The following is a 21,018-nucleotide window of genomic DNA, read 5'->3' on the forward strand; positions in this document are numbered from 1 at the left end:
GAGGTGGGTGAAATTATAATTTATGACGCGCTTGCCACGTTTGCCGAACCTTCCGCAGACAAACAACCTCTCTTCTCTCTCTACCCTCTTCTTCCAGCCTCAATGAGGCTCCTTTCTCTCCTTGTCGTCGCATCATGGCTCGGGACGACATTTGGGATACAGGAATCCGATGCCGGCATCATTGACTGGCATAAACGACTTGTCGGTGTACCTTTGGCGGATTCGACTTCAACTGCACCTGTATTTCACCGCGTGGGAGGCAAGAACACGAAGAGTGTCATACTTGCAGCAACCGAACAAAACGTATTAGCTGCTTTGAACCCTGTCGATGGTTCAGTAGGTGCGTGTTGACTGTGTCGTTGCTGTGGAACGCTTACGAATGGCTTTAATGCAGCCTGGCGACATATATTCGAGCCGGATGATACAATCGTAACATTTCAGAAGCAGGATACAAGTGCGTGCCCTTAGAGAGTCAATTGTCTGCCTTTAATTCAATCCTTGTCTAGCTGTCGCGTCTCTTTCCGGACCCAGCGGCGCGACTCTACGGTCGTTTGACGTTCTGAGCGGTCATCTCCTGCTAGAAAAGCATCTACATTCTCCAGAGACAAGTTTACCCTCAGAATCGGGACATACAGGATCGAGCATTGCATTCACAGCCGGTTCAGATATTATTGCTTTGACTAACGGATACACGGTTCAGTCTATCACCAAGTCGGGCGAGATACGCTGGACATGGACGTCAGAAGACCAAAGGTATTGCTTTATTCAAGTACTTCCTGGTTACAAATCTTATCGATTTCACCTATAGCTCCCTTGTCATATACACCAATGTCATTGCGACCCCCACCGCCATATATGCTGTTGGGTTGGCGAAGTCGTATTCGTCCTACACTCTACATGTCGCAGCCCTGTCGCCCGAGTCTGGTCAACTTCTGTCATCAGCTCATGTAGCCTCGAGTATCGCAAATCCTTCCACAGACCTCGTGCTGCTAACAAGCAATACCGTTTCACGGTTAGCTTGGATAGAACAGGGAGCATTAAAGTCTGTTGCACTCTCAACGTCGTTAAAGGAGAAACCCAGGACGACCAAGGGGACAACCTATAAGCGACTCATCGACGTTGGTTTAAGCAATCATGGCTATATGGTTGCCATCATGCTTGATGGAACAGGGCGTGCCTTCAGATTGGAGGAAGACGGCACTGTTTTGAATAATATTTGGGAGTTTGAAGGTTCTGTAAGTATATGCAATACATTCATTCCCAGCTTCTCTCATTTCACACTAGGCCTATGATCCTCGGCATTCAGAGTCATTGTATACTGGTGGATTTGACAAAGGTGGATATCCATATATTGGACGCCTCTATTGGTCACATGCATTCCAGGTGAGTCGTCCTCTGCATAATTAACAATGTCACTTGAGCAATCGTAGTTCGCATCGGCAGAAATCTTTGCACCACACTTGGCTTCCGGGAAAGGTCTAGTGACCGGTTTTTCCTTCCCTTTTGATACCTACAGCCACGGCGTTATAACCCATGTGTGTGATGTTTTTCTTTGTCGGAGAAGCTCACTGATATCAGTTAATTTAGATGACAATGGATGCCGCGAATCCTTCTGCCCTCACCGTTCTTGGACGTTTATTCTTGACTACGACTACGGGCACAGTTCAGCTCTGGCAACAGGACAAGCTGCAATGGACACGAGAAGAATCTTTAGCTTCCGTTCGTGTGGTTGAATTCGTCGAGTTACCCGAGCACGTTGTTACCTCATCTCATGACCTGGATGAACAGTTTTCTGAACGTGTACGAAGACACATATCTGATGCCCAAAACTTTCCCCGATATCTCCTCAATTTTGTCAGAAGGTTTGCGACTGGTTCATATGCTTCGGCCTCGTCGTCTGTTGCTGCTAAGGACGGATCATTGTCTCGCGACGCGTTTGGATTCAGACAGATAATTCTTGTCGCTACCGACTTTGGAAAACTTTTCGCCCTCGACTCGAGTAATGGAAATGTTTTATGGAGCCGTATTCTCGGATTAGGATGGGCGGCAGAAGTTGGGGGCAAGCATTTACCCGTCAAGATTTTTGTGACCCGAACCGTGAGCGATGGAGAGTCACCACAAGCCGTTCTGATAACGCAGAGGCGAGCGAACAATGTGAGTCTGGGCATCTTCATACAGAAAGTCTCTGACGGTTCGTTATCTTAGGGTCTTTTGGACACTACGTTATTCCACTTTGACGCCCTGACAGGTCTCGATGTCCGTTCAAACGCACAGAAAACAATGGTCCTAGAGGGAACGGATATACCTGAAGCCATGACAGACGCTTTTATGCTTCACAAAGATGATACGAGAGTTATTATAGTCTTGGATGAACTATCGCAGGTTAGTTTTATGTATATGCACGTTCATATCTTGTATCAATGTCGTTCTAGGCGCACCTCTACCCTGACACCGATGAATCGAAGAAATTCCTACTCGAAAATCTCTCCTCGCTTCACTTTCCGCTTCAGATGAACGTTCCGGGCGGGCGCCAGGTCGTTGGACACCATTTAGCCGAAGTTCCTGCGCTGAGCCATCATCTTCTCGCAAGACCAACCTGGACGCTTTCATTACCACATGGGGAGACCGTCCAGTCTTTGATTCCAGCTGCTCGGGGGCCAGTAGCGTCTATTGGCAAAGTACTGGGGAATCGGACGACATTGTACAAGTATCTGAATCCACGGACTTTTGTAGTCTTGACTAACGCTGTTGCTTCTAAACCTCCGAACTGCGGACTCTACGTCGTTGATGCAGCCAAGGGCACGATAGTGTACCAAGTTTCCCTTCCTGTCATTGCGGGCAAATGCGATGTCAAAGCGACGTTGACGGAAAACTGGCTTATTTATCATTACTACGACGACGACAACGGACAAGCTAAAGGCTATAGAATGGTTACGGTTGAGCTGTACGAAGGTTCGCAGGCAGACGACAAGACGCGAAGGTAAAGTTTTACGATTGATCGTTTTCTAAGCCAGACTGACGTTGGCAGCTCTGAATTATCTGCGTACTCCACAGACAACACGGTCGTAAGGGCATTTGAACAGTCGTACGTATTTCCTCATGGGATATCTGCGATTGGGACGACGTCTACCAAATTCGGAATCTCGAGTAAGGATGCAATCGGTGAGTGGTCGAGGGCGGAGATAAATTGGATTGGCACTAACTTCGTTTTTAGTTGCGACAACGAACAACAAGGTTCAGTCGTTCTCGCGGCGACTTCTGAATCCGCGAAGACCCAGTCAAAAGCCAACTTCTGAAGAAGTAGAAGAGCAGCTGGTGCAGTATGATCCTCTTCTGCCAGATGATCCACGGCGGGTGCTGTCGCATACGTACGAGGTATGGGTGTTGACCTTGTTTACGTTATGTACCCGCGTCCTTACTCTATTCAGGTTGCCAATATCAGACGTATCATTACCTCTCCGGCGCTGTTAGAGTCGACGTCCCTAGTGTTCGCATACGGACTGGACATGTTTCTAACGCGGGTCGCGCCTTCGAAAACATTCGACGTGCTAGACGAGAATTTCAACAAGGCGCAACTTGTATTTACCGTTCTTGGATTAGCCGCTGCGATTGGGATCACGAAGCCCATTGTGCGGAACAAGAAGCTGAGGGAGAAGTGGTATCAGTGATAATCAATCTGATCATGATGTGTTCCCGGTAATCTGTTGTTCCGGAGTTGAAATATAACATGAGATTCATTCTTTGGGAGCCGTTAGGCACGGATGGGGGGAGAAGGGTTGGTTACGTTCAAAGTGCCCCGATCGAGGACCTTATTGTTCGATCGAGCTACCTCGAGGCGCGCGATGTTCAATATCTCCAGTCTGGTAGCTATCCGCCGTCAGAGTAATAACAAAGCACATGCTATTTGTTCCAAGATATAGATATCTGTGATACATAAAAGTATATATAATGTATATATATACGACGATTGCAATCCAGAGTGTCAAAAAAGGGGGTTGATGGGGGGAGATTAAGTCTGATACATTACTCGTAAGACAGGGTGGTATGCGTTTCCCAAGAATCAAAAGGTTCCAACCGACAGTCCGGCCAAGTCAAAGATAAATTAGTGTGCGAGATGATGAATGGAAGAAGCAGAAGGGTGGGAAGGGGTGATGATTAGGGCACGATATTTTCAAGGCTACTTTTCCGGCTAGCGCCAAATGCTGCGAGGGACTTTGTTTCTTCGCCGTCCATACGCCAGATATTGTTGGTGGCGGGGGGGAGGCTTCTGCGTTCTTCGTACTCGTCAAAGCTGAGGTCGGCAGAGGAGGTCGAGACGGGGGAGAGCATGGGGGGGCTCTGTTGGACGATGTCCTGGAGGAATGAGGGGAGGAGAAGGGGGGCTGGGTCGCGGTGGCCCGAAGTTTGGTAGATGGGGTAGGCGTTGTACTGGGTGCCGAGCTCGAACTGGCTGTGCGAGCGGTGGACGTGAGCATGAGCACGCGAGTGTGGCGGCGAGGTATTGATGAATGGACGATGGACCTGGGGGGGGGTGAGCGAATGAGACCGGGCCGGGAGGGGGTCGTGTGTCTGTGCGAGAACGGAGGTGAGGAGCGCGATTCGCTCGGCCTGTACGGCTGCTGAAATGGAATCACCATTCCCTTCGGCGTCTATCAAGAAAAAAAAAAGTTTAAAAGAGTCGAGGGTAAAATAAGAATAAAAACGCACAAGGAAGACACGTCTGGCAGACTTTTCTGCGTCTCCAGTTGAGATAGTTGCATTTCTGACAAATCCAATCGCCGGGTTGCTGGTACGGACGCGTCAAAGTGAGGTAAGGACGAAGATATCGGAAGCTGGGGAACTTACGTGAGAGATGGGTCCTCGGTTCCCGGTGTTCAAGATGGGTGGCTGCTGGCCCGGTGGTCAGGCAAGTTGTGTGGGGGGAATCTAAGGATCAGGGTTACTTACGGGAACGCCTACGAGTCCACTAGGTCGGATTTGGCCTTGCTCGGGGAACGGTTCGTTGTCGGGCCAGTACATGATACACGGGGACAACGGGTCGCTGGAGATGTTTTGGACCTTGCCACCAACAGCAAAGGCGCGTCCAGAGGGCGTGAGCAGTGGATGGATTGACTTGGACGGCATTGGCGAGACTGGTGACTGGGGCGAGGAGTAGGCTGGAGATGGTGGTGGTGGTTGGAAGCGAGGTGAAGACATGGGTCGCGAGGAAGGAGGCGGAGGAGGAGGAGGCGGCATTGCTTGGTAGAGCGGCGCTGGACTAGAACGAGGGCAGCCACAACCGATACATGCCAAGTTGCGTCTGGAGAAGAAGAGTTCAGCCTTTTTATACCAGGCTGCGGGTATGAAATCACCCACCCAAAATTATGTGCGGCACATTTCGGGGTGCTGCATCTGTGAAATATATAGTAAGCCAATTGGAATAAGAAGGGAAGGAAAAAAAGAAGGTTTTTATGCTCACATCCAGTCACCGAGTCTGAAGCTAGTTCGTGGATTGGGTGGATTGGACGAGAGAGTATAGTCATTGCGCGACGCGATATAGACAGGCTCGAGCATCGTGGATGGTGGTGGTGGTGAATCGGAAACTACGAGCGCCTAAAGAAGAAGCTGTGAAAAGGGCCAGGATATACGTAAGGGCATGCTTTACCTGGGTCTGGATGTCGAATCTCTGAAGCTTGTGAAATGGCTCGAGGTCGAGGTCGAGGGCGGGCGCGACGATCAGCGCGGCGCTCGACAATGACAACGCCGTACATGCCTACAAGAAGAGGAAGGAGAAAAAAAAAAGTTACAGTGGCGCTCGTCACGTGTTGACGCGCGCTCACCTCTTGGTGGGTCTTGAACACGGCCCATACGCTCTCTCGGCTGTTATCCCGCAAAGTCCACATTGATACAGGCGGCGGGAAATGCTAGCGGAATCTCAACAACAGAAGGGGAAATCACGGGAGACGTCAACTCACTTGGAGTATCCTCGAATCTGGGGGATGGGGGAACTGGACTTGGGGTCAATACGAGCCTATCAAGGATGAGGAAGGGAGGGACAGACCCTGACGACTCTGGAACGAGTAGCGAGGAAAAGCTGTACCGATGGCCACTCGATATCGATACTGCTCTCACTGGAAGCAGGAGAATAACGGGAATGCATGGGGTATCAGAGAGGCGCACGGGTATAAATGATGGGAGGACCGTCCGACGCGAACAAGTTGGTAATTAAAAAAAAAACGTCGGGTCGTAAATACGTACTGAAGGGAGCCGGGGGGGGAGGAAGGAAAACGATCGTCCCCCCTTCGTAGTAAAGTGTAGTATATAACCCATTTCTCTGACACCCCATGGATCGACGACAAATCTCGCCCGCGAAATCTGCCAACGAGGGCCACAGTAAAAGGAAACTGTCAATTTTTCAATTTCTTTGGAAATTAAGGTTGCGCATTAGGTAATCTGTTCCCAAGGTTGCGACAGAATCGATGAGCGATTATTTTTTTTTTGTACAAGTAAATTAGATTCGCGTTTCAACTACGCCACTGTCAAGCAACGGCGGATCCCGTCTGGCCGCCCGCAAGTGCCCATATATCGCATGCTGAAGCTTCATCCCGCCGATCCTGCTCACACGGCCCTCCTTCACCAAATACTGAGCATAGTTCCTCCAGGCAACCGCCCCTGTTTCTTCCTTGGTGCTACTGTCGACGGATCGTCCCATCTTCAGCGTGCTGATACTTCCAACAATAAACAGTCCCCTCTTGGCTCGTGTGAGCCCAACGTTCAGCCGTCCTCGGTCGGCAAGAAATCCGATATGTCCTCCCGCGTTGTTCCGCACGGTAGAGAATATGATAATCTCCTTCTCCCGGCCTTCAAATCCGTCCACGGTCTTGATCTCGATGTCCCCAATCTGCATCGCCCGGTGCTCACCCAACACAAGCTCGAACCGCTCTCTATACCGCGCATTCACATTGAACAGCCGCGTCAACAACGATATCTGCGCAGCGTACGGAGCTATAATCCCAATATCGTCCCCTGACAGTTCCTGTAAACACTTTAAGAAACACCCGTTCCTTATGAATAAATTTAAAATCATACCGGATTCGTCAGCAACAAGTCCTCAACCACGCTCGCCACAATATGAGCCTCGTTCCAATTGACCCGGCTCCGATCCTTCGTGGATTCTTCCCCGGCATGATCAAGAAACACCACAGACGGCCTCTCCCCATTCCCGTCCTTTTCCAGATGCAGAGAATTCGGAGGGGCAAGCCTCGACAAGATGTTTCCCCCAGAATCCACCGTCCCATCCAACAGACTCGTACCATAAAACTCTAGCGACGGAAACGCCGAAAGCGCGGGATGCATCCGATACTGGATATCCAGCATGATCGACGGAACATCGCCCTCGACAATGAGCCGCTCGAACAAACTCCTATCCAGTCGATTCGACTTTGCTATCTGGCTCACGATTACCGGCGGGAGCTGTTTGTGATCACCAATCAGAGCCACATGCCTAGACTGCACCCCCAGTCAACATTGTTTCAAAAAACCAGCAAAAACTCACTTACTCCTTTCATCAGAGGAACGAGCGACGCCGGTTCAGTAGACATGGACGCTTCGTCTAAAAACACCACTGGAAAGTCCGTAGCCTCGAGGACGCGAGATGCGGCGGTCAGACATGTCGTACAGATCTGAACAATTGTAAGAACGAAAAAAAAAAAACCAAGAACCACAAGAAGAAACATACCACATCAGCTTCACTCAGCACGTCTTTGGTCATCTGCTGCGTTAGCGCATACGACTGGGCCTTCTTGCCCTGGATCCGCTCCTCCTTTTGTGCTATAGCTTTCATCATCCCCTCTAAGCGCTGCGCGAGGTTCGTCCGTCCGTCCTGGATTTTTTTCTGCACTTCCTTGGCGCGGATTAACGTGTCCTTTGTCTCGCCTTCCAGCATCTTGATAGTTTCCGAGATTCTCTCCGCCTGGGGATAAAGAGGGTGTCGTTGCAGTCTATACTCGAATGTATATGGTTCGAGCGACGCTCGGGTCTTGCCGCCAAACGCGACTCGGACAGGATTGACTCCAGCAGCGACGAAGCCCTCGACGAGGTTATCCACGGCGACGTTGGTGTAGGTACACACCAAGATGGGTTGGGGAGTCTCGAAATGGAGCTACGAGGCCTTTAGTTTGTGTATTCCATAGAGTAAAAACCACGTACCTTGAGCAATTTAATAGTCTCGATAATTGTCTTTGTCTTTCCCGTCCCAGGAGGCTAGTACTTGTTAGTAAAAAGTAACCAACACCAAAAGACAACCCACCCCTTGCACCAAACTAAACCGCTCCCCAATCATCTGAGCCATAGCTCTAACCTGTGTCGCATTCAACCCATCAATAACCGGATCACCCTCCACAACCACCGGATCCTGCCTCATATACCTCCTCGCCCAACTATAAATACGCTGATCATCCCTAAACACGCCCTCCCCACCCTTATCCACGAAATCCCCCTGGCTATACCCTCTCAGAATGACATCCCTCAAATGCGTCCCGTTGAGCACCTCCTCGCGATCAGCAGCCATCACCGCCTCCTGCGACCGAACATCCCGATGCAGGTGGCTGATGGCCTCGCGCATCCGGGTATGCACCAACGACGAGTGGCCCAGGTCTAGTCGCCACGCGCCTTCGAGCTCGGGGGTGTCAAACTCGACTTGGTCGGGGAAGGATACTTTGAGCTGCAACGGGGTGCGGGAGATGAGGGAGCCTTTGGCTGGCTCGTCCTTTAGCGGGTCGATACGAGATACCAGGACCTGCGTGCCGCTCCTATTATAAAACAACTTTAGTTTTAGTTTTGGTGAGATAAGTAGAACACCCACTCAAATCGATTCTCAGGCAACTGCACTCCAGGCCCACGCGTAAACGTCGCAGTTCGTCTCCCGAAATGCTTCTCCTCAAGCCAAAACTGCAGTCATATCCGTAAGACAATATCCCTCCTCCTCAAGTCGCTTCCTAGACCACGTAGAGAGGCGCTGATGAAGTACCGCTTCTTCTGCCGCGATCTCTGCATCCAAGAGGCCATTAAAACTACGTAGAACAAAGTCAAGCCGCGTCCTAGATAAGAGAGAAAGAGACGCACTGCTCGCTATACCGCAGAACCATATGATAATAAGGCTCATGTTCTTGAAGAACCGTCAACTGAGGGTTTATCCTTCTCTTATGTCTCCGTTTCCCATCCAGCCTATCTTTCCTCTGCCTCGAAAAGGCGCGTCCACGCCAATCAAACCGCGGGGGAACAGGCACCGAATCCACCTCTGGCGCATTATCATCATTCTCAGCCTCGTACCCAGCGAGAAAATCCTCCGTCTCCACGAGTATCTTGGCCTGAGAATGGTATACCCGTCGTGAACACGGCGGCCTGCTGCAAAAGTCGCGCAGTCTTAGATGGACAGGGCTGAGTGGGGCAGACCTCTGGTGGGAATGCCGATGGGATACTAGAACTCTTTCGGTGGATATAGTTGCATTTTTGAGGATACGAACGAGGGCCAGCGTGAACGAGTGAATGAAGGAAAGAGTAGTAGTTAAAGATTTTTTCAGAGTTCCGGACCGACCCAGCCGTACACTTTTCTTGTCACCGTCACGTCACAAACACAAACACAAACGACACGAACTATGCGACCCCAAGTCCAAGTGTACTCCGCATCCAAACCCGGAGCGTCTCCTCCTCGCCATACGGCCGCACGCACGTCTGGAAACGCCGCCAACCCGTACTCCCCAACCCCGTCGTGCCAAAATACCCCCAACGCATCATCCGCTCCGACGGGAGCTCCTTCACGCACTGGACCACCTCCCCGCGGTCCCTCCTCCGCCTCACACGGGACGTGACGAACAACCCAGTATGGAACACGGGTCTCTGGGCTGACGAGGGCGCCATGGAGGACGAGGCGAACGCGCAAGGGAGGCTGGGGAGGTTTAATCGCCGGTTTGATGGTGTCGGGGGAGCGGGGAGCGAGATTGACTGGATGGCAGGGTCGGATAAGGAGACGTCCTCTGGAGAGTTGGTGGATCCGAGCGAGTATATGATCAAGGCGAAAAAGTCGAAGAAGAAGGGAGGGTCGTAGAGTGGTTGTTTACTGAAAATATTTTGAGGTCAGCAGACCCCGCCTTTCGAGCGCCATTCATTAACAGTTGTCCATCACTTCTACGTTAACAGCTGTTTCATTCCTCGCGTCGAGGATCTCATCCATTGCCAGTTCGAGCTTAATTCTCGCTATCGATGATCAAAGTAACAGTGGCGTCAGGAGCCTTTTTCCTCGGTCCCGGTGCCTCTCCTATGTAGCCAATAAACATCCAAAAAGTATTCATAGTACGTCCAGGTTAGATACAAGAAATAAGTTAGGATACAAAAGCAAGGATTAGCGATGTCGGTTGATAATACACTAGACAGAGCCTTCAAATTCACCCTCCAGCCTTTCCAAGCAACGCGTACCCACTACCTTGCGGACCGTGTAACTTGCTATAACACCTTCCACAAAGCGGTGTCCCGTCATGGTCCCGTAAGCGCGTAGAGTCCAAAAGGGTATTACACTCCATGCATCGCAGGCAAGCTTTGTGGTACGTCTTACCCACCGCCTTCACCTAGCCAAATAGATAAACACCGGCTACAACATGAACCTCACTTCGACTCACCTGCTCAGCAAAATAAACAAGCCCATTACACTTGGGACACCTCGGCGTCGTCGAAGCCCCTCCCCATTTCCTGCCCGTGGTCTGCGGAGAAACCATTCCCAACGCGGCGCCATACCGGGTGCCGGTCGAGGTCTGGATGAGTGGCTTTGCAGTGCGGCCTATCGCATCGAGGGTATTACTCCGTTGGAGGGTTGCCGCGTCTTTGGTTGGAGACGGAGTCAGGTCATTGAGCGTGTCCTTCTCTTCTTCGGCTTGCTCTTCCGAATCCTTGGTATCGGTGTTGGCACGTGTTGGAGATGGAGGCGCAGCATAGGGGAGGTTGGCCTGCCGTAAGTCCCGAGTGCCAAAAGTTCTTTACATGGCATGATTTACTAGATAGCGTCAGTATCAGCGTCGCATTGAAGCCCACACGAATTCATACCAGTAAGGCTGGAAGATAGAATGAGATCAAGACGACAAAGACCACACAAAGGCGCACCTCTTGATCGTGCTCCAACAAAGTATACGAATCCAATCGTTTATTACAAGTCGAGCATTTCAGACAAGGCTGCAAGCCATCGAGTCAACGCAACCTCCAGCTATCCAATCCACAAAGCCCACCTTGTGATAAAGCTAAACAACCGATCTTGATTAGCGCGTGCCACAGCGGGGTAGGCGGGGGAGAACAGACTCGCCTTCCGGCCGGGGCCCATGACCTAGAAGGGTCTCAACAACATTCAAATAAACAATACCAACCACTCACCTGCTCAGCAGCATATACCGCCTTTTCGCAGCGAGGACATATCGTTGTACCACCAAAGGGATGCATGGGCGTTACGAGTCAAGCTGCTCCACTTCCGGAAGCGGTAGCGGAGTTTCAATACACGTGGTGAAAAAATTGTATTCGTTACTTTCGACCCTCTTGCATCCATCTCCCCCATCTCCATCTCTCCATCCTTCCTATTCCCTTCTATCTTCCCGTTAAAAATGTCTGACGATGAACATCACAACCAAACCTTCGAGCAGGTCCGTTCCCGCTCCATCTTATCTCCCAGATCTCTCTCTCATCAGTTGCTTTACTTTTTTTCCCTTTCCCTTCTTCCCTTTACTCTTTTCTTTTCATTTTCCCTTTTCCCTATGTAGGCCAGCGCCGGTGCGTCCTTGACGTACCCCATGCAATGCTCTGCCCTCCGCAAAAACGGTTTCGTCGTCATCAAAAGTAAGCACCCCACCAACAATCTTTTTGATCGATCTCCTTACCATCCCCACCTAGACCGCCCTTGCAAGATCGTCGAAATGTCCACGTCCAAGACTGGCAAGCACGGACACGCCAAGGTCCACCTCGTTCGCTATCGATGTCCGTGTCTTGCCCCCACCCCCCGTCTCATCGATGACCTAACCCCCCCAACAGATCTTCACCAACAAAAAGTTGGAAGATATCTGTCCCTCCACCCACAACATGGACGTCCCCAACGTCCAGCGTAACGAATACCAGCTCGTATGTTCCCACTAATCCTCGTTTTAGTCTTACTTACTCACCCCCCCTCCCCCAGGTCAACATCGACGAAGGCTTCCTCAACCTCATGACCCAGGACGGCACCCCCAAGGACGACGTCAAAGTCCCCGACAGCGAGCTCGGCGGGCAGATCAGCAAGGACTTTGACGACGGCAAAGACTTGCTCGTCACTATCATCTCTGCCATGGGCGAGGAGCAGGCTATTTCTTACAAGGAGGCTCCCAAGGGGTTGTAGCCGGCGTTCGTACGTCCCTCCTTCCCTCCTTCCCACTTTCTTCTCACTTCTATCATACCCCAGTGCCGCCGGTTCGTCCCCTTCCCGTGATGTGGTGTCGTTTGCACGTTATAGTTATCCCTCGTTTGTGTTCAAACATTTTCATTGTAACGATGGTGTAGATCAGCAGTAGCAGTTGTGACAAGTAATCCTAACGAAATATGTCCATTTGAGAGAGAGCGCGTGCTACCTCGGGTTTTTGACTGCATACGATACTTGACGGTAATCAGTTCCTTCGAAGGTTCTTGATGTCCGTGCGGTTCGCGGGTATAGGAGCATCATGATGGTTCCGTTGCTCGGCCTGAGTATGCTTTCCCTCTAGTGTTTCGACTGCCATGCTCAGCAGCGAGCCTCACGATTGCATCCAGAATCCTTATCACACTTCAAGCCAGTGTAATTCAACAGAGCTCACTGTAAGAAACCATTTATTCAATTCATTAACCAAACCTCGCGCGCGCCAATAATATATTTTACTTTACATCAATGTCCTAATATACACACTTCTTCGGCCACAGCGCACTCCGAGGCATCCAAATCACTCCGGGCAGGTGATTACTTAGTGTTGGTCAAAATGCAAGGAAAACAATTGGAACACAGATAGTATTTCGACCCAAGCTTTTGACCACAGCAAAATGTGTCGGCTTTACCATTAAAGGGGATCCTGGCTCATCTTGTTATTTGATCAGAATTTGATCTGTTGTCCACCCATTTTCCCAAGTGGCTTGCCAGGACTGCGCGCGCGAGCTTTTCGATCATGCATTCTCTCTAGCGTTTCGACTACCATGCTCAGAGGTAACTAGCAACGGAATCCTTATCATTCCGACCGGACTTTCAACAGAGCTCTCTGTAAGAAAGCAGTCATTTATTCAACTCATCGCTAAACTCACACCAATAATACATTTTACTTTACATCCCGTCCGATATGCTTCGATATACATCTGTCTTCCACCGCAATGCATTCCTCGGCACCCAAACAAACTCAGGACCTTCCAAATTTAACTTGGAACGGACTCGAGCTTGAGGAGGCGCAGGTTCGGGTTGGACGCTAGGCTCTCGGAGACCAGTACTATTTGGATCGACCTCAGGTAGCGCCTCCATCCGGGGATGCCATGCATAAGTGGGACCGTTGGAAGACTCCCGCTCAAATTTGAATATCCCATCTGTGTAGTTTCGTGCCTCCTCAGTGGAAAGAAGCTCCAGAATCACCGGATCCAGTTCGCCAAAATATGGTTTTAGACTCTCGGGCACGCTCTTGGAGCTGACTACTCGTCCCAATCGTAGTTGGCCATCTGGAAGTGGATAAGGGTGAGTTATAGTTAGATCTAAAACAAGAGCAGAGTACCTCTGGTAGACACGAGCTCAATCAAGCCTTTCGCAAGTCTAATCTCCGTAACAAAGCCAGCTTCCATTCTCGCATCATCGAAGACACCAGAATTAATCCACGGTATCGACCTTATCGGGGGATCGCCAGGCCACCTGAAAATGTGCTTTATCCCAAACCGAAATCAGACTCGGAGCGCGCATTCTCATCAGCGGCTTACCTCCAAGACACGATGGGTCATCTCGTGAAGCATCGTCAACCTCAGCGCAGCCCTCACTTCCGGACCAGGATTCAGTACAGCAGTATGGAGCAAAGACATCGGTACGTGAATAGCCTTGATCTTCCCCTATTCCGTCGGTAGACAATAGGCCCTGCAGAGTGTCTGGAATGGTGTTACCAGTTCAAGTTCTGCTGGAAGACCTTGGATATTATTATTCTCGAATGATGAAGAAGTATCATTAGAAGGTCTCAATGGTTCCGAGGGGACGAACAACTGAGCAGCATGGCTAATACAGTTCTCCGACTTGATAATATCGCTAGAGGAAAACAGGACACGATGCTCCAACGCCAGAGTAGGAGCTGAGAGAACGATGAAAGTCAGAGGGTTCCACTGGAGGATAGACTTGATGCACTGGACATCGGTCTCGGGGGGGTGCTCTTCCAATTTCACGAGATACGCCAACTGAAGCGCCCCGTCCCCATGAATGATATTATTGATTAATTCAGCAGCAAGCTCGAAGAGGAGCCTTTCCACGCCCGTCACCCCAGCAGATGGGTAGAGCATTTGTTCGTCTTCAACAAGGATCCGAAGGATGACAGGGTTCGAGGCGGTGGTAAGTTCATTCGAGATCGATATGTAGAATTGTAGAAATGATTTCTTATCTGGATCAATTTACTTCAGTGAGTGACGACAGGTTGAGTTTTTCGCAGGCACCACTGACCGTCCACTGAGCGGAAGTTGAACCGCATCAAGGGAGGTTCTGCCCAGTGATTTGCCCAGTGATGCGAACCAGTGAAAGAAGCTAGGGTAAGCGATGTATATGTTAAAGGTTTGAGAAACATACAGTGTGAGGACAAGTACCTCATGTGTTAGGACTGTGGATTCATGTTCTATTATGTCTCTGTTCAGCGTGTCATGATCTATGGAGTGGAAAGATTCTGCAGAGAGGATCGTTAAGACGATACCACGAATCCCACTGCGCATGACATACTGATGAACATGGGCACCTTTGACCCCTCTTCCGAGTCAGTACGACAGAAGAGCCAGCCGTCAGAGTTCACTGAGCCAACCAAGTTAGCGGGCCGGTACATTCACAAAAGAAAACGAGGGTCCACTTGCAGAATAGTGTGTCCACAGAGGGTAATTTTCTGCTTCCAACACCTAGAGCGACAGAGAAGCTGTGTATCGCCCATTGCGAGGGCAAGCCCAACCTCCCGGGTTCAGAGAGCCTGGGGGGGAACAGTGCAGGCAGGCAGTCTGGCCTTGAAAATGGATATATCTCGTATATTTTACTCTATTAAGGAATGTGAGGTGCATAATAAAAACGAGGAACACTGACTCGCCTCACAGGACATGGTAGTGACTCGACTGGAATCTAGAAGCCCCTATGTTATTTAAGCGCGCCTATTTGAAATTACAATATTCCGATCGAACGGTGAGTTACCGGTCCCGGGCCGACGTTCCCACCACCTTCAACCTGCCACCATCATGGCAACCCATCTCAAGAAATCCGTCTGGTTCATACCCGACATCCCCAGCACCACCACCGTCTCAGATATCCTACGCGTATTTCATCAAGTATCCGAAACTGGATGGGATATCGACGTTTCGATCAAGCCGCACACTCAGAGAAGGCGTAGCGGCGCTAAATCCAATGACACCCCCACTGGTCTCTTCGCGCGCGTAAAGTTCAAGTTCCCTGGTGAAAACTCGAGTGTGTAACACCATACATCATATTATTCATGTAGGCTTCCCTACTTACTCGTGAATCAGCGGAAAAAGCGCTGGTGACTATACACCAGCAAATATCTATACCTGGTACAAATACACTGGTGGCATTCTCCATCCACCCAGATACCGCGCCGTTTCCCCCGCAAGGTGGTATTCCCCGACAAGTGAAAGGCCTGCCCCAGGGATACACAGCCGGTCAACTCTATGATCTTCTGCGACTCAAAACCTCTGTGGCGTCTATTCGCGTCCATGGTGATTTTACGTCAGTGTGGTTTAATAAGGAAGAGGACATCATCGAGTCAGTGCCGCTGGAAAATGGCGGTAAGCTCATGTTCCAGGCGTACGATCCTTTGACGCTGTTCTGCCCTGTGGGTGTACTTTCTCACTTAGCCTAGCTTGATAACTGGATTCTGAGTTCTATCTAGGGCTTGGCGCAGGGAACTAACGAGGCCATGTTCAGAAGCGCATTACTAGATGTTTGTGCTTTTCACTGTCGACTGTTCTTGGCCACTGACACTTTCTACATACAGTGTGAAGGTATCAAAGAGTAAGTCAAGCTATCTCAAAAAATCCGCAGTGCCGATTCTCACGAATGCGTATCACTAGTATAAGGATCCGTACTAATCGTAAGAGGAGAGGTTCGCCATTCGCATTTGTGTCTTTCGAGACCGCCGATCAAGGTAAGTTCTATTAATTTTCTCTCTCAGCCTCGCTTCGGAACTTCAACTACTTGTGTTAGCTTTTGCTGCAAAGAAAAAGCTGCATGAAACACCTGTCAATTCTCGGAAGATCACCGTACAATATAAGGAGCACAACTTGGAGGAAGTTCCTGTCAAAGAGCAGAAGCCTGGGAGCGTACGTTCCTGTCTCGTCATTATCACTGGATTTATTACTTACGAGCTTGAAGCAGCCGGACGAAATCAAAGAGGCCGAGCTTGGTCCCCCTCCTGAGGTGCCTATAGAAAAGGTTCAGCAGTCTCAGACGACACCCGACGCTCGCACTCCAATAAAACACATAGTGATCGATGGCAAAGTCTCCGATCAGTGGGTTGAGATATGGAAGAAAGAAGCCGACAGCTCGAAAGCCGAGCTTGTGAAAGCACGCGGGCAAGTTGGTGCACTAGAAGAACAGCTACAGGTGTTGAAGGTAGAAAGGGATAAAAGACTTGCTGAAATCCAGCGGCTGAACGAGCAGAATCTCAAATTGAAGAAGGATTTGGAGGCGCAGGTGAAGGGAGAAGACAAGGCCAAGGCCAAGTTGCAAGAGGAGATCAACGATCTGAGACGTAAGCTCGAGTTATCGGAATCGCGGAGGAAAATACTCGAGATGCAAGCTGATGCGCCAATGTGGAAAGAGGCAAAGAAAAAGCGAGAGGCGGCTGAGAGAAAGGCAGAGGCGGAGCGGAAGAGGAAGGCTGAGCTGGAGGAATCGAGGAGAAAAATGAAAGAGATACAGGAGGCAGAGGCCCGACGGAAGAAGGAGGAAGAAGCCGCGAAGAAGAGGGAGCAAGAAAGAAAGGAACGGGAGGAAAGGGAAGAGCGGGAGAGGAAACTGGAAAAGGCGCGCAAGGACCGGGAATGGCGGGAGGCAACGGAGAGGGAGCGTGCTCGGCTGAGGAGCATGGCTAACAACCGCTGGGGACTTGGAAAGTGGTCCGACAAACGTGCTCTTGACCGCGTCCAGTACCTCATGGACGAGTTTGAGAAAACCAAGTTTTCAGAGAACAAGCCTGCGACATTTGAGGTTATTCCGTGGCCTGTAGTGCATGACCCGCTGCTTCTCAAGGTGGAGCTGGTTGATTGGGCTGGGGTGGAGAAGTTCTTTGCTATGGCGAGGATTGAGCTGGAGGTGGCCGAGTACAAGAAGATGGTGGAGAGGCTGCATAAGATGTTCCATCCGGACAGGTGGCGGGCAAGAGCAATTTTGAAGACGGTGTTCGATGAGTATCTCAGTCATGCATTGGAGGAAGCGGGGAATACTGTCTCGCAGGCGATGACACCGTTATGGAGAGCTTCGAAGACGCTTTGAAGGGGGCGTCCAAGAGTATATCTTGTCTGCTTATCTGTTTGTATCATCTATAATGGGGTTTATGCTTGTAGTTCTAGTTTTATCTTACATATACTCTGAGCAGGTGCGCTACTGGTGGGTGATTAAAACTCTTCTGACTTTACAGGCTCGGGAATGATTTGAGTACCACAGCATATGCGAGTTTCGATATCTGGCAAGATCTAAATTACTCAAGTTTCAAGTTGAAACGTTGAATCTTGAGATCGCTAAGGTATGCCGTCGCCTCGTTGACTTATTGATGTTGACTTGGGCATGTAGTATTTTTTGTGGTGACGAAGTGCTGGCACCCATCGCAGTGGCTTCGAACTCCACCCAAATAAGAGTCATTAGCGTAAAATCGGACTTCAAACTCCCAATCACTGTGAAGGATGTTAGGTTCGTCATGTTGTCATGAAAATGTGCCAGCAACGCACGTACATACCTACCAGCTTCTCGAATGCATGTTTGCCATACGACTCCCGGCCCTCAGAAGATAGTATAAGGCAATTGATGGGCGCTAATTTGACAGATCCCGAAACATGCAGTAGTGCATTGCCTGAGTGGTTTGTTAACTCACGGTACATGGACGCCCGGTTGTATTCACAGCAGTCTGAAGCTGGATTCGATGCCATACTACTTTGGTGGAATCCAATGCACCTTTGGGACGTTAACCTCGCGTCTGACCCATTTCAATCCTTGCTTCCGATCCACTTCATTGATGCCAACGCGCTTGTCAACACGAACCACTCGTGGAAGATTACAATATAGCCTTCAACAGATGCTTTATTCTACTTTCACCATCACCGGCGACGCTAAAAAGCCCACTCTGAGAACGACTCTGGTGACAATGAACATGTTGGACACGTCGCAAACACGGAGTCGCCAGTGTCTTGTGATTTTTCTATGCAGCAATAACGGAACGTGCATTCCTGAGCCAACGGAAGGGCTGCTAATGAATGAACCTTGGAGAAACTAGCTGCGATATCAGCTCATATGAATGCAGCATTGGCCACATACACACTAGTTTGTGTATTTCTGGAGCCGCCGAAACATGTTCCTGACAGCCATATCAACAGTCACGATATAACACCATCGTGAGCTGTCTGGCTTAGTCCTAATCCCTCTCACTGCCCCAACATTCGTCAAGTTCTTGTTATGTTGAGTACTTCCTCTATCACCGGCCATATCACCCTCGAATCTGCGGGGCTTATCGCTCTCGCCGACCTTTCCACTGTCGCAGTGAGGACAGCTTTGACGGGGACAGCCTCCTACCTTGACATTCTTGTCCTTGCACCAGGCATGCACCAGCAGCAATCCGCCGTCAAAATCAATGACGGCGAATTGCCCGAGGCTGGTTCGTTGACAACCGAATACACCTTCCGAGTTGAGAATCCCGCGACCGTAAGCTACCTACGACACATTGGTCGTACTGGCAAACTCGTCACCGCATGGGTATCTCCAAAACGCTCCTACTACGATCCATTTGCGGATCCTTTCTTTGCCATGAATCTATCCCCAGAAAATACCCCCTTCTTCGTCACCGGTGTTCCCGCGACTCTGCTATACCTCCTTTGCCCACTATTGACTATCATTGTCTTTGCGCTCCTGGGTGCTATCGGGGATTGGTGGGCATTTGGAGTTTTGGGAATGCTTGTATTAGCGAGATTCATCAATGTGGTCGTCATAAAGCGGAGAAGTCATAAACCTGGATGGAAAGGAAAGAAGGAGCCGGGTGTACCCGGGGACTTCCTCATACTTCTGAGCCAGGACCGCTGGGTGCGTTTGAGGGGGTCAGTGGACGATCTCAAGGCTGTGACAGCAGGCCAGTGGTTACGGGGACAGACTTCAATAGAAGGTTTCGCTACGCTGCTGGTCTACGCTGCTGCCGCTCTTGCAGGAAATGCATCGACGGTGGGGAGCTTGCACATCGCATGTTTGCTGCTTTGTTCTGCTGCTCTACTGAGCTTATGCAACTCTTCGACACAATGTTTGCAGATGTTCGACCGTATTGTGCGGAAGTATGGGGAGGAGAAGGGGTATAAGCGGAGGTTGGAGATGGTAGAGGAACTCGTGCGTGCAAGCAAGAAGGGCGACTGGGCCGTTCAAATGAGGCTGATAAAACCTGATGAAGTGGCGGCACTCCTCAAATAGAAAGAATCATGTATTCATAACATCCTTCAAAATTGCAAGAATAAGATGACAGGTACACGGACTCAAGTAGTGGCCGAGTCAGAAGGCCGACCGATAAGCAAAGTTCAAAGCATGCGCGGAGAGTTAAGCGAAACAGTCTCAGGTACGATGACCAGACGAAGGTGCGGAGAGTCGTACGCAACGTCGGCAAAGCGTGCGCGGTCGAGACTAGGCGAATGGCGGGTAATCACGATGGGCCGGTAGAAAGTCAGACGAAATGAGGAGACTGCATGAATGGAAAGTTCCGGAAAGTGACTTGGGACACGCTGCTGAGTACTGAAGTTCAAGTAAAGGTCCTGAGATGGCACGTGATCGTATCAGACACCTTAGCCTCCGTAACAATAATCTTTTCTCTGACACATGGCATCCATCTCATACAGAGATTCCATTCGATGGCTACCCGATGAGGCCAGCGAACCCACCGATACCATCGTCTTGTCATCTTCGAAAAGCAACGTCTTCGTAGACGTAAGATTCGTAAAGGGTACGAAGGATCTCGACTGGGCTTTCGCTGGATATCGATCTACCTGTGAGTAACCTAGCAGCATCAGATCAAATGAAACTGACCTGCGCAGTGGGTCCAGATGCGACTCAGTTCATTCATCTGATTGATTCTCGTACATTGGTGAGTTTCGTGAATGATCCCGGCTCGTTCTCTGCTAGAGTTTACTTGTAGGATGCACTCAGCGTCGATGACCGAGGAACCAACAGCGCGTTGCCCGACGATAGAACATTAGAAACTGGGACGATGGTGAACCCTGCTACGGGAAAGATGGCGGCATATGAAGAAATCTGGCGAGAAGAAACGAGCGACCAATTTCTGTTTGCCAAGAACTACGAAGGGACGACATGGCGGGCGAGGGTCGGACGATGGCAGGTAGCTCTGGGACGTAATCTGGACGGCGAATTCTGGGCATGGCAAGCAGAGAAGGACGAGAACGGAGCGTGGTTGATGAGGAATAGCACAGAAACTGGTCTGCAGCATGCCGACTTGCTGCCGGACGACATGATGGTGCTCGACAAGAATTGGGTCGTGATTTGAAGTCGTTATTTGTTCGAACCAAATAAATCAGCTATATAAGCACCGA

General features: G+C 50.2%; 10 protein-coding genes across 10 annotated transcripts; 6 read left to right on the plus strand and 4 right to left on the minus strand.

Annotated features, from left to right (window-relative positions):
- Positions 1-32: 32 nt before the first annotated feature.
- On the plus strand, positions 33-3,905 carry EV420DRAFT_1761465 (DUF1620-domain-containing protein). Its single transcript, XM_060480660.1, has 12 exons — positions 33-340; positions 395-454; positions 507-753; positions 809-1,235; positions 1,285-1,383; positions 1,431-1,535; positions 1,588-2,154; positions 2,206-2,382; positions 2,433-2,980; positions 3,029-3,162; positions 3,215-3,375; positions 3,429-3,905. Exons 1-12 carry the CDS (start codon positions 103-105, stop codon positions 3,666-3,668), a joined length of 3,003 nt encoding a protein of 1,000 aa, XP_060334655.1. The 5' UTR covers positions 33-102; the 3' UTR covers positions 3,669-3,905.
- EV420DRAFT_1523203 (uncharacterized protein) lies at positions 3,899-6,372 on the minus strand. The gene is made up of 10 exons (XM_060472282.1): positions 6,041-6,372; positions 5,955-5,987; positions 5,820-5,903; positions 5,645-5,752; positions 5,459-5,592; positions 5,356-5,391; positions 4,948-5,299; positions 4,846-4,890; positions 4,708-4,786; positions 3,899-4,649 (listed from the first exon to the last, which is right to left on the minus strand). Exons 1-10 carry the CDS (start codon positions 6,137-6,139, stop codon positions 4,156-4,158), a joined length of 1,464 nt encoding a protein of 487 aa, XP_060334656.1. The 5' UTR covers positions 6,140-6,372; the 3' UTR covers positions 3,899-4,155.
- A 15-nt stretch (positions 6,373-6,387) lies between these two features.
- Positions 6,388-9,545, minus strand: EV420DRAFT_1523208 (P-loop containing nucleoside triphosphate hydrolase protein). The gene is made up of 9 exons (XM_060472283.1): positions 9,103-9,545; positions 9,008-9,050; positions 8,843-8,928; positions 8,288-8,789; positions 8,188-8,241; positions 7,718-8,140; positions 7,539-7,661; positions 7,069-7,488; positions 6,388-7,015 (listed from the first exon to the last, which is right to left on the minus strand). The coding sequence occupies exons 1-9, from the start codon at positions 9,123-9,125 to the stop codon at positions 6,491-6,493; spliced, it is 2,199 nt and encodes a 732-aa protein (XP_060334657.1). The 5' UTR covers positions 9,126-9,545; the 3' UTR covers positions 6,388-6,490.
- Positions 9,546-9,649: 104 nt separating this feature from the next.
- On the plus strand, positions 9,650-10,084 carry EV420DRAFT_1523210 (uncharacterized protein; the record flags this gene model as incomplete). The annotated part of the gene is made up of 1 exon (XM_060472284.1): positions 9,650-10,084. A coding segment is annotated over one exon (435 nt), but the record flags the coding sequence as incomplete, so codon positions are not given.
- A 228-nt stretch (positions 10,085-10,312) lies between these two features.
- Positions 10,313-11,483, minus strand: EV420DRAFT_1523213 (LIM-domain-containing protein). Its single transcript, XM_060472285.1, has 6 exons — positions 11,395-11,483; positions 11,297-11,347; positions 11,131-11,199; positions 11,062-11,081; positions 10,653-11,004; positions 10,313-10,601 (listed from the first exon to the last, which is right to left on the minus strand). The coding sequence occupies exons 1-6, from the start codon at positions 11,458-11,460 to the stop codon at positions 10,422-10,424; spliced, it is 738 nt and encodes a 245-aa protein (XP_060334659.1). The 5' UTR covers positions 11,461-11,483; the 3' UTR covers positions 10,313-10,421.
- On the plus strand, positions 11,484-12,657 carry EV420DRAFT_1523217 (eukaryotic translation initiation factor 5A-2). Its single transcript, XM_060472286.1, has 6 exons — positions 11,484-11,657; positions 11,775-11,850; positions 11,905-11,975; positions 12,043-12,129; positions 12,185-12,391; positions 12,446-12,657. Exons 1-5 carry the CDS (start codon positions 11,619-11,621, stop codon positions 12,380-12,382), a joined length of 471 nt encoding a protein of 156 aa, XP_060334660.1. The 5' UTR covers positions 11,484-11,618; the 3' UTR covers positions 12,383-12,391; positions 12,446-12,657.
- A 1,177-nt stretch (positions 12,658-13,834) lies between these two features.
- EV420DRAFT_1160248 (uncharacterized protein) lies at positions 13,835-14,939 on the minus strand. The gene is made up of 3 exons (XM_060466137.1): positions 14,684-14,939; positions 13,963-14,624; positions 13,835-13,908 (listed from the first exon to the last, which is right to left on the minus strand). The coding sequence occupies exons 1-2, from the start codon at positions 14,826-14,828 to the stop codon at positions 14,089-14,091; spliced, it is 681 nt and encodes a 226-aa protein (XP_060334661.1). The 5' UTR covers positions 14,829-14,939; the 3' UTR covers positions 13,835-13,908; positions 13,963-14,088.
- A 511-nt stretch (positions 14,940-15,450) lies between these two features.
- EV420DRAFT_1476914 (uncharacterized protein) lies at positions 15,451-17,722 on the plus strand (the record flags this gene model as incomplete). The annotated part of the gene is made up of 6 exons (XM_060469368.1): positions 15,451-15,676; positions 15,736-16,061; positions 16,119-16,240; positions 16,300-16,373; positions 16,433-16,548; positions 16,601-17,722. The coding sequence occupies 6 exons, from the start codon at positions 15,451-15,453 to the stop codon at positions 17,720-17,722; spliced, it is 1,986 nt and encodes a 661-aa protein (XP_060334662.1).
- Positions 17,723-18,702: 980 nt separating this feature from the next.
- On the plus strand, positions 18,703-20,091 carry EV420DRAFT_1160348 (uncharacterized protein). Its single transcript, XM_060466140.1, has one exon. It carries the CDS (start codon positions 18,896-18,898, stop codon positions 19,889-19,891), a length of 996 nt encoding a protein of 331 aa, XP_060334663.1. The 5' UTR covers positions 18,703-18,895; the 3' UTR covers positions 19,892-20,091.
- Positions 20,092-20,290: 199 nt separating this feature from the next.
- On the plus strand, positions 20,291-20,972 carry EV420DRAFT_1476916 (uncharacterized protein; the record flags this gene model as incomplete). The annotated part of the gene is made up of 3 exons (XM_060469369.1): positions 20,291-20,459; positions 20,506-20,555; positions 20,607-20,972. 3 exons carry the CDS (start codon positions 20,291-20,293, stop codon positions 20,970-20,972), a joined length of 585 nt encoding a protein of 194 aa, XP_060334664.1.
- Positions 20,973-21,018: the final 46 nt, after the last annotated feature.

The sequence above is a fragment of the Desarmillaria tabescens genome, assembly GCF_030435595.1.
Source record: "Desarmillaria tabescens strain CCBAS 213 chromosome Unknown EV420scaffold_8, whole genome shotgun sequence".
Taxonomy (NCBI): Eukaryota; Fungi; Basidiomycota; class Agaricomycetes; order Agaricales; family Physalacriaceae; genus Desarmillaria; species Desarmillaria tabescens.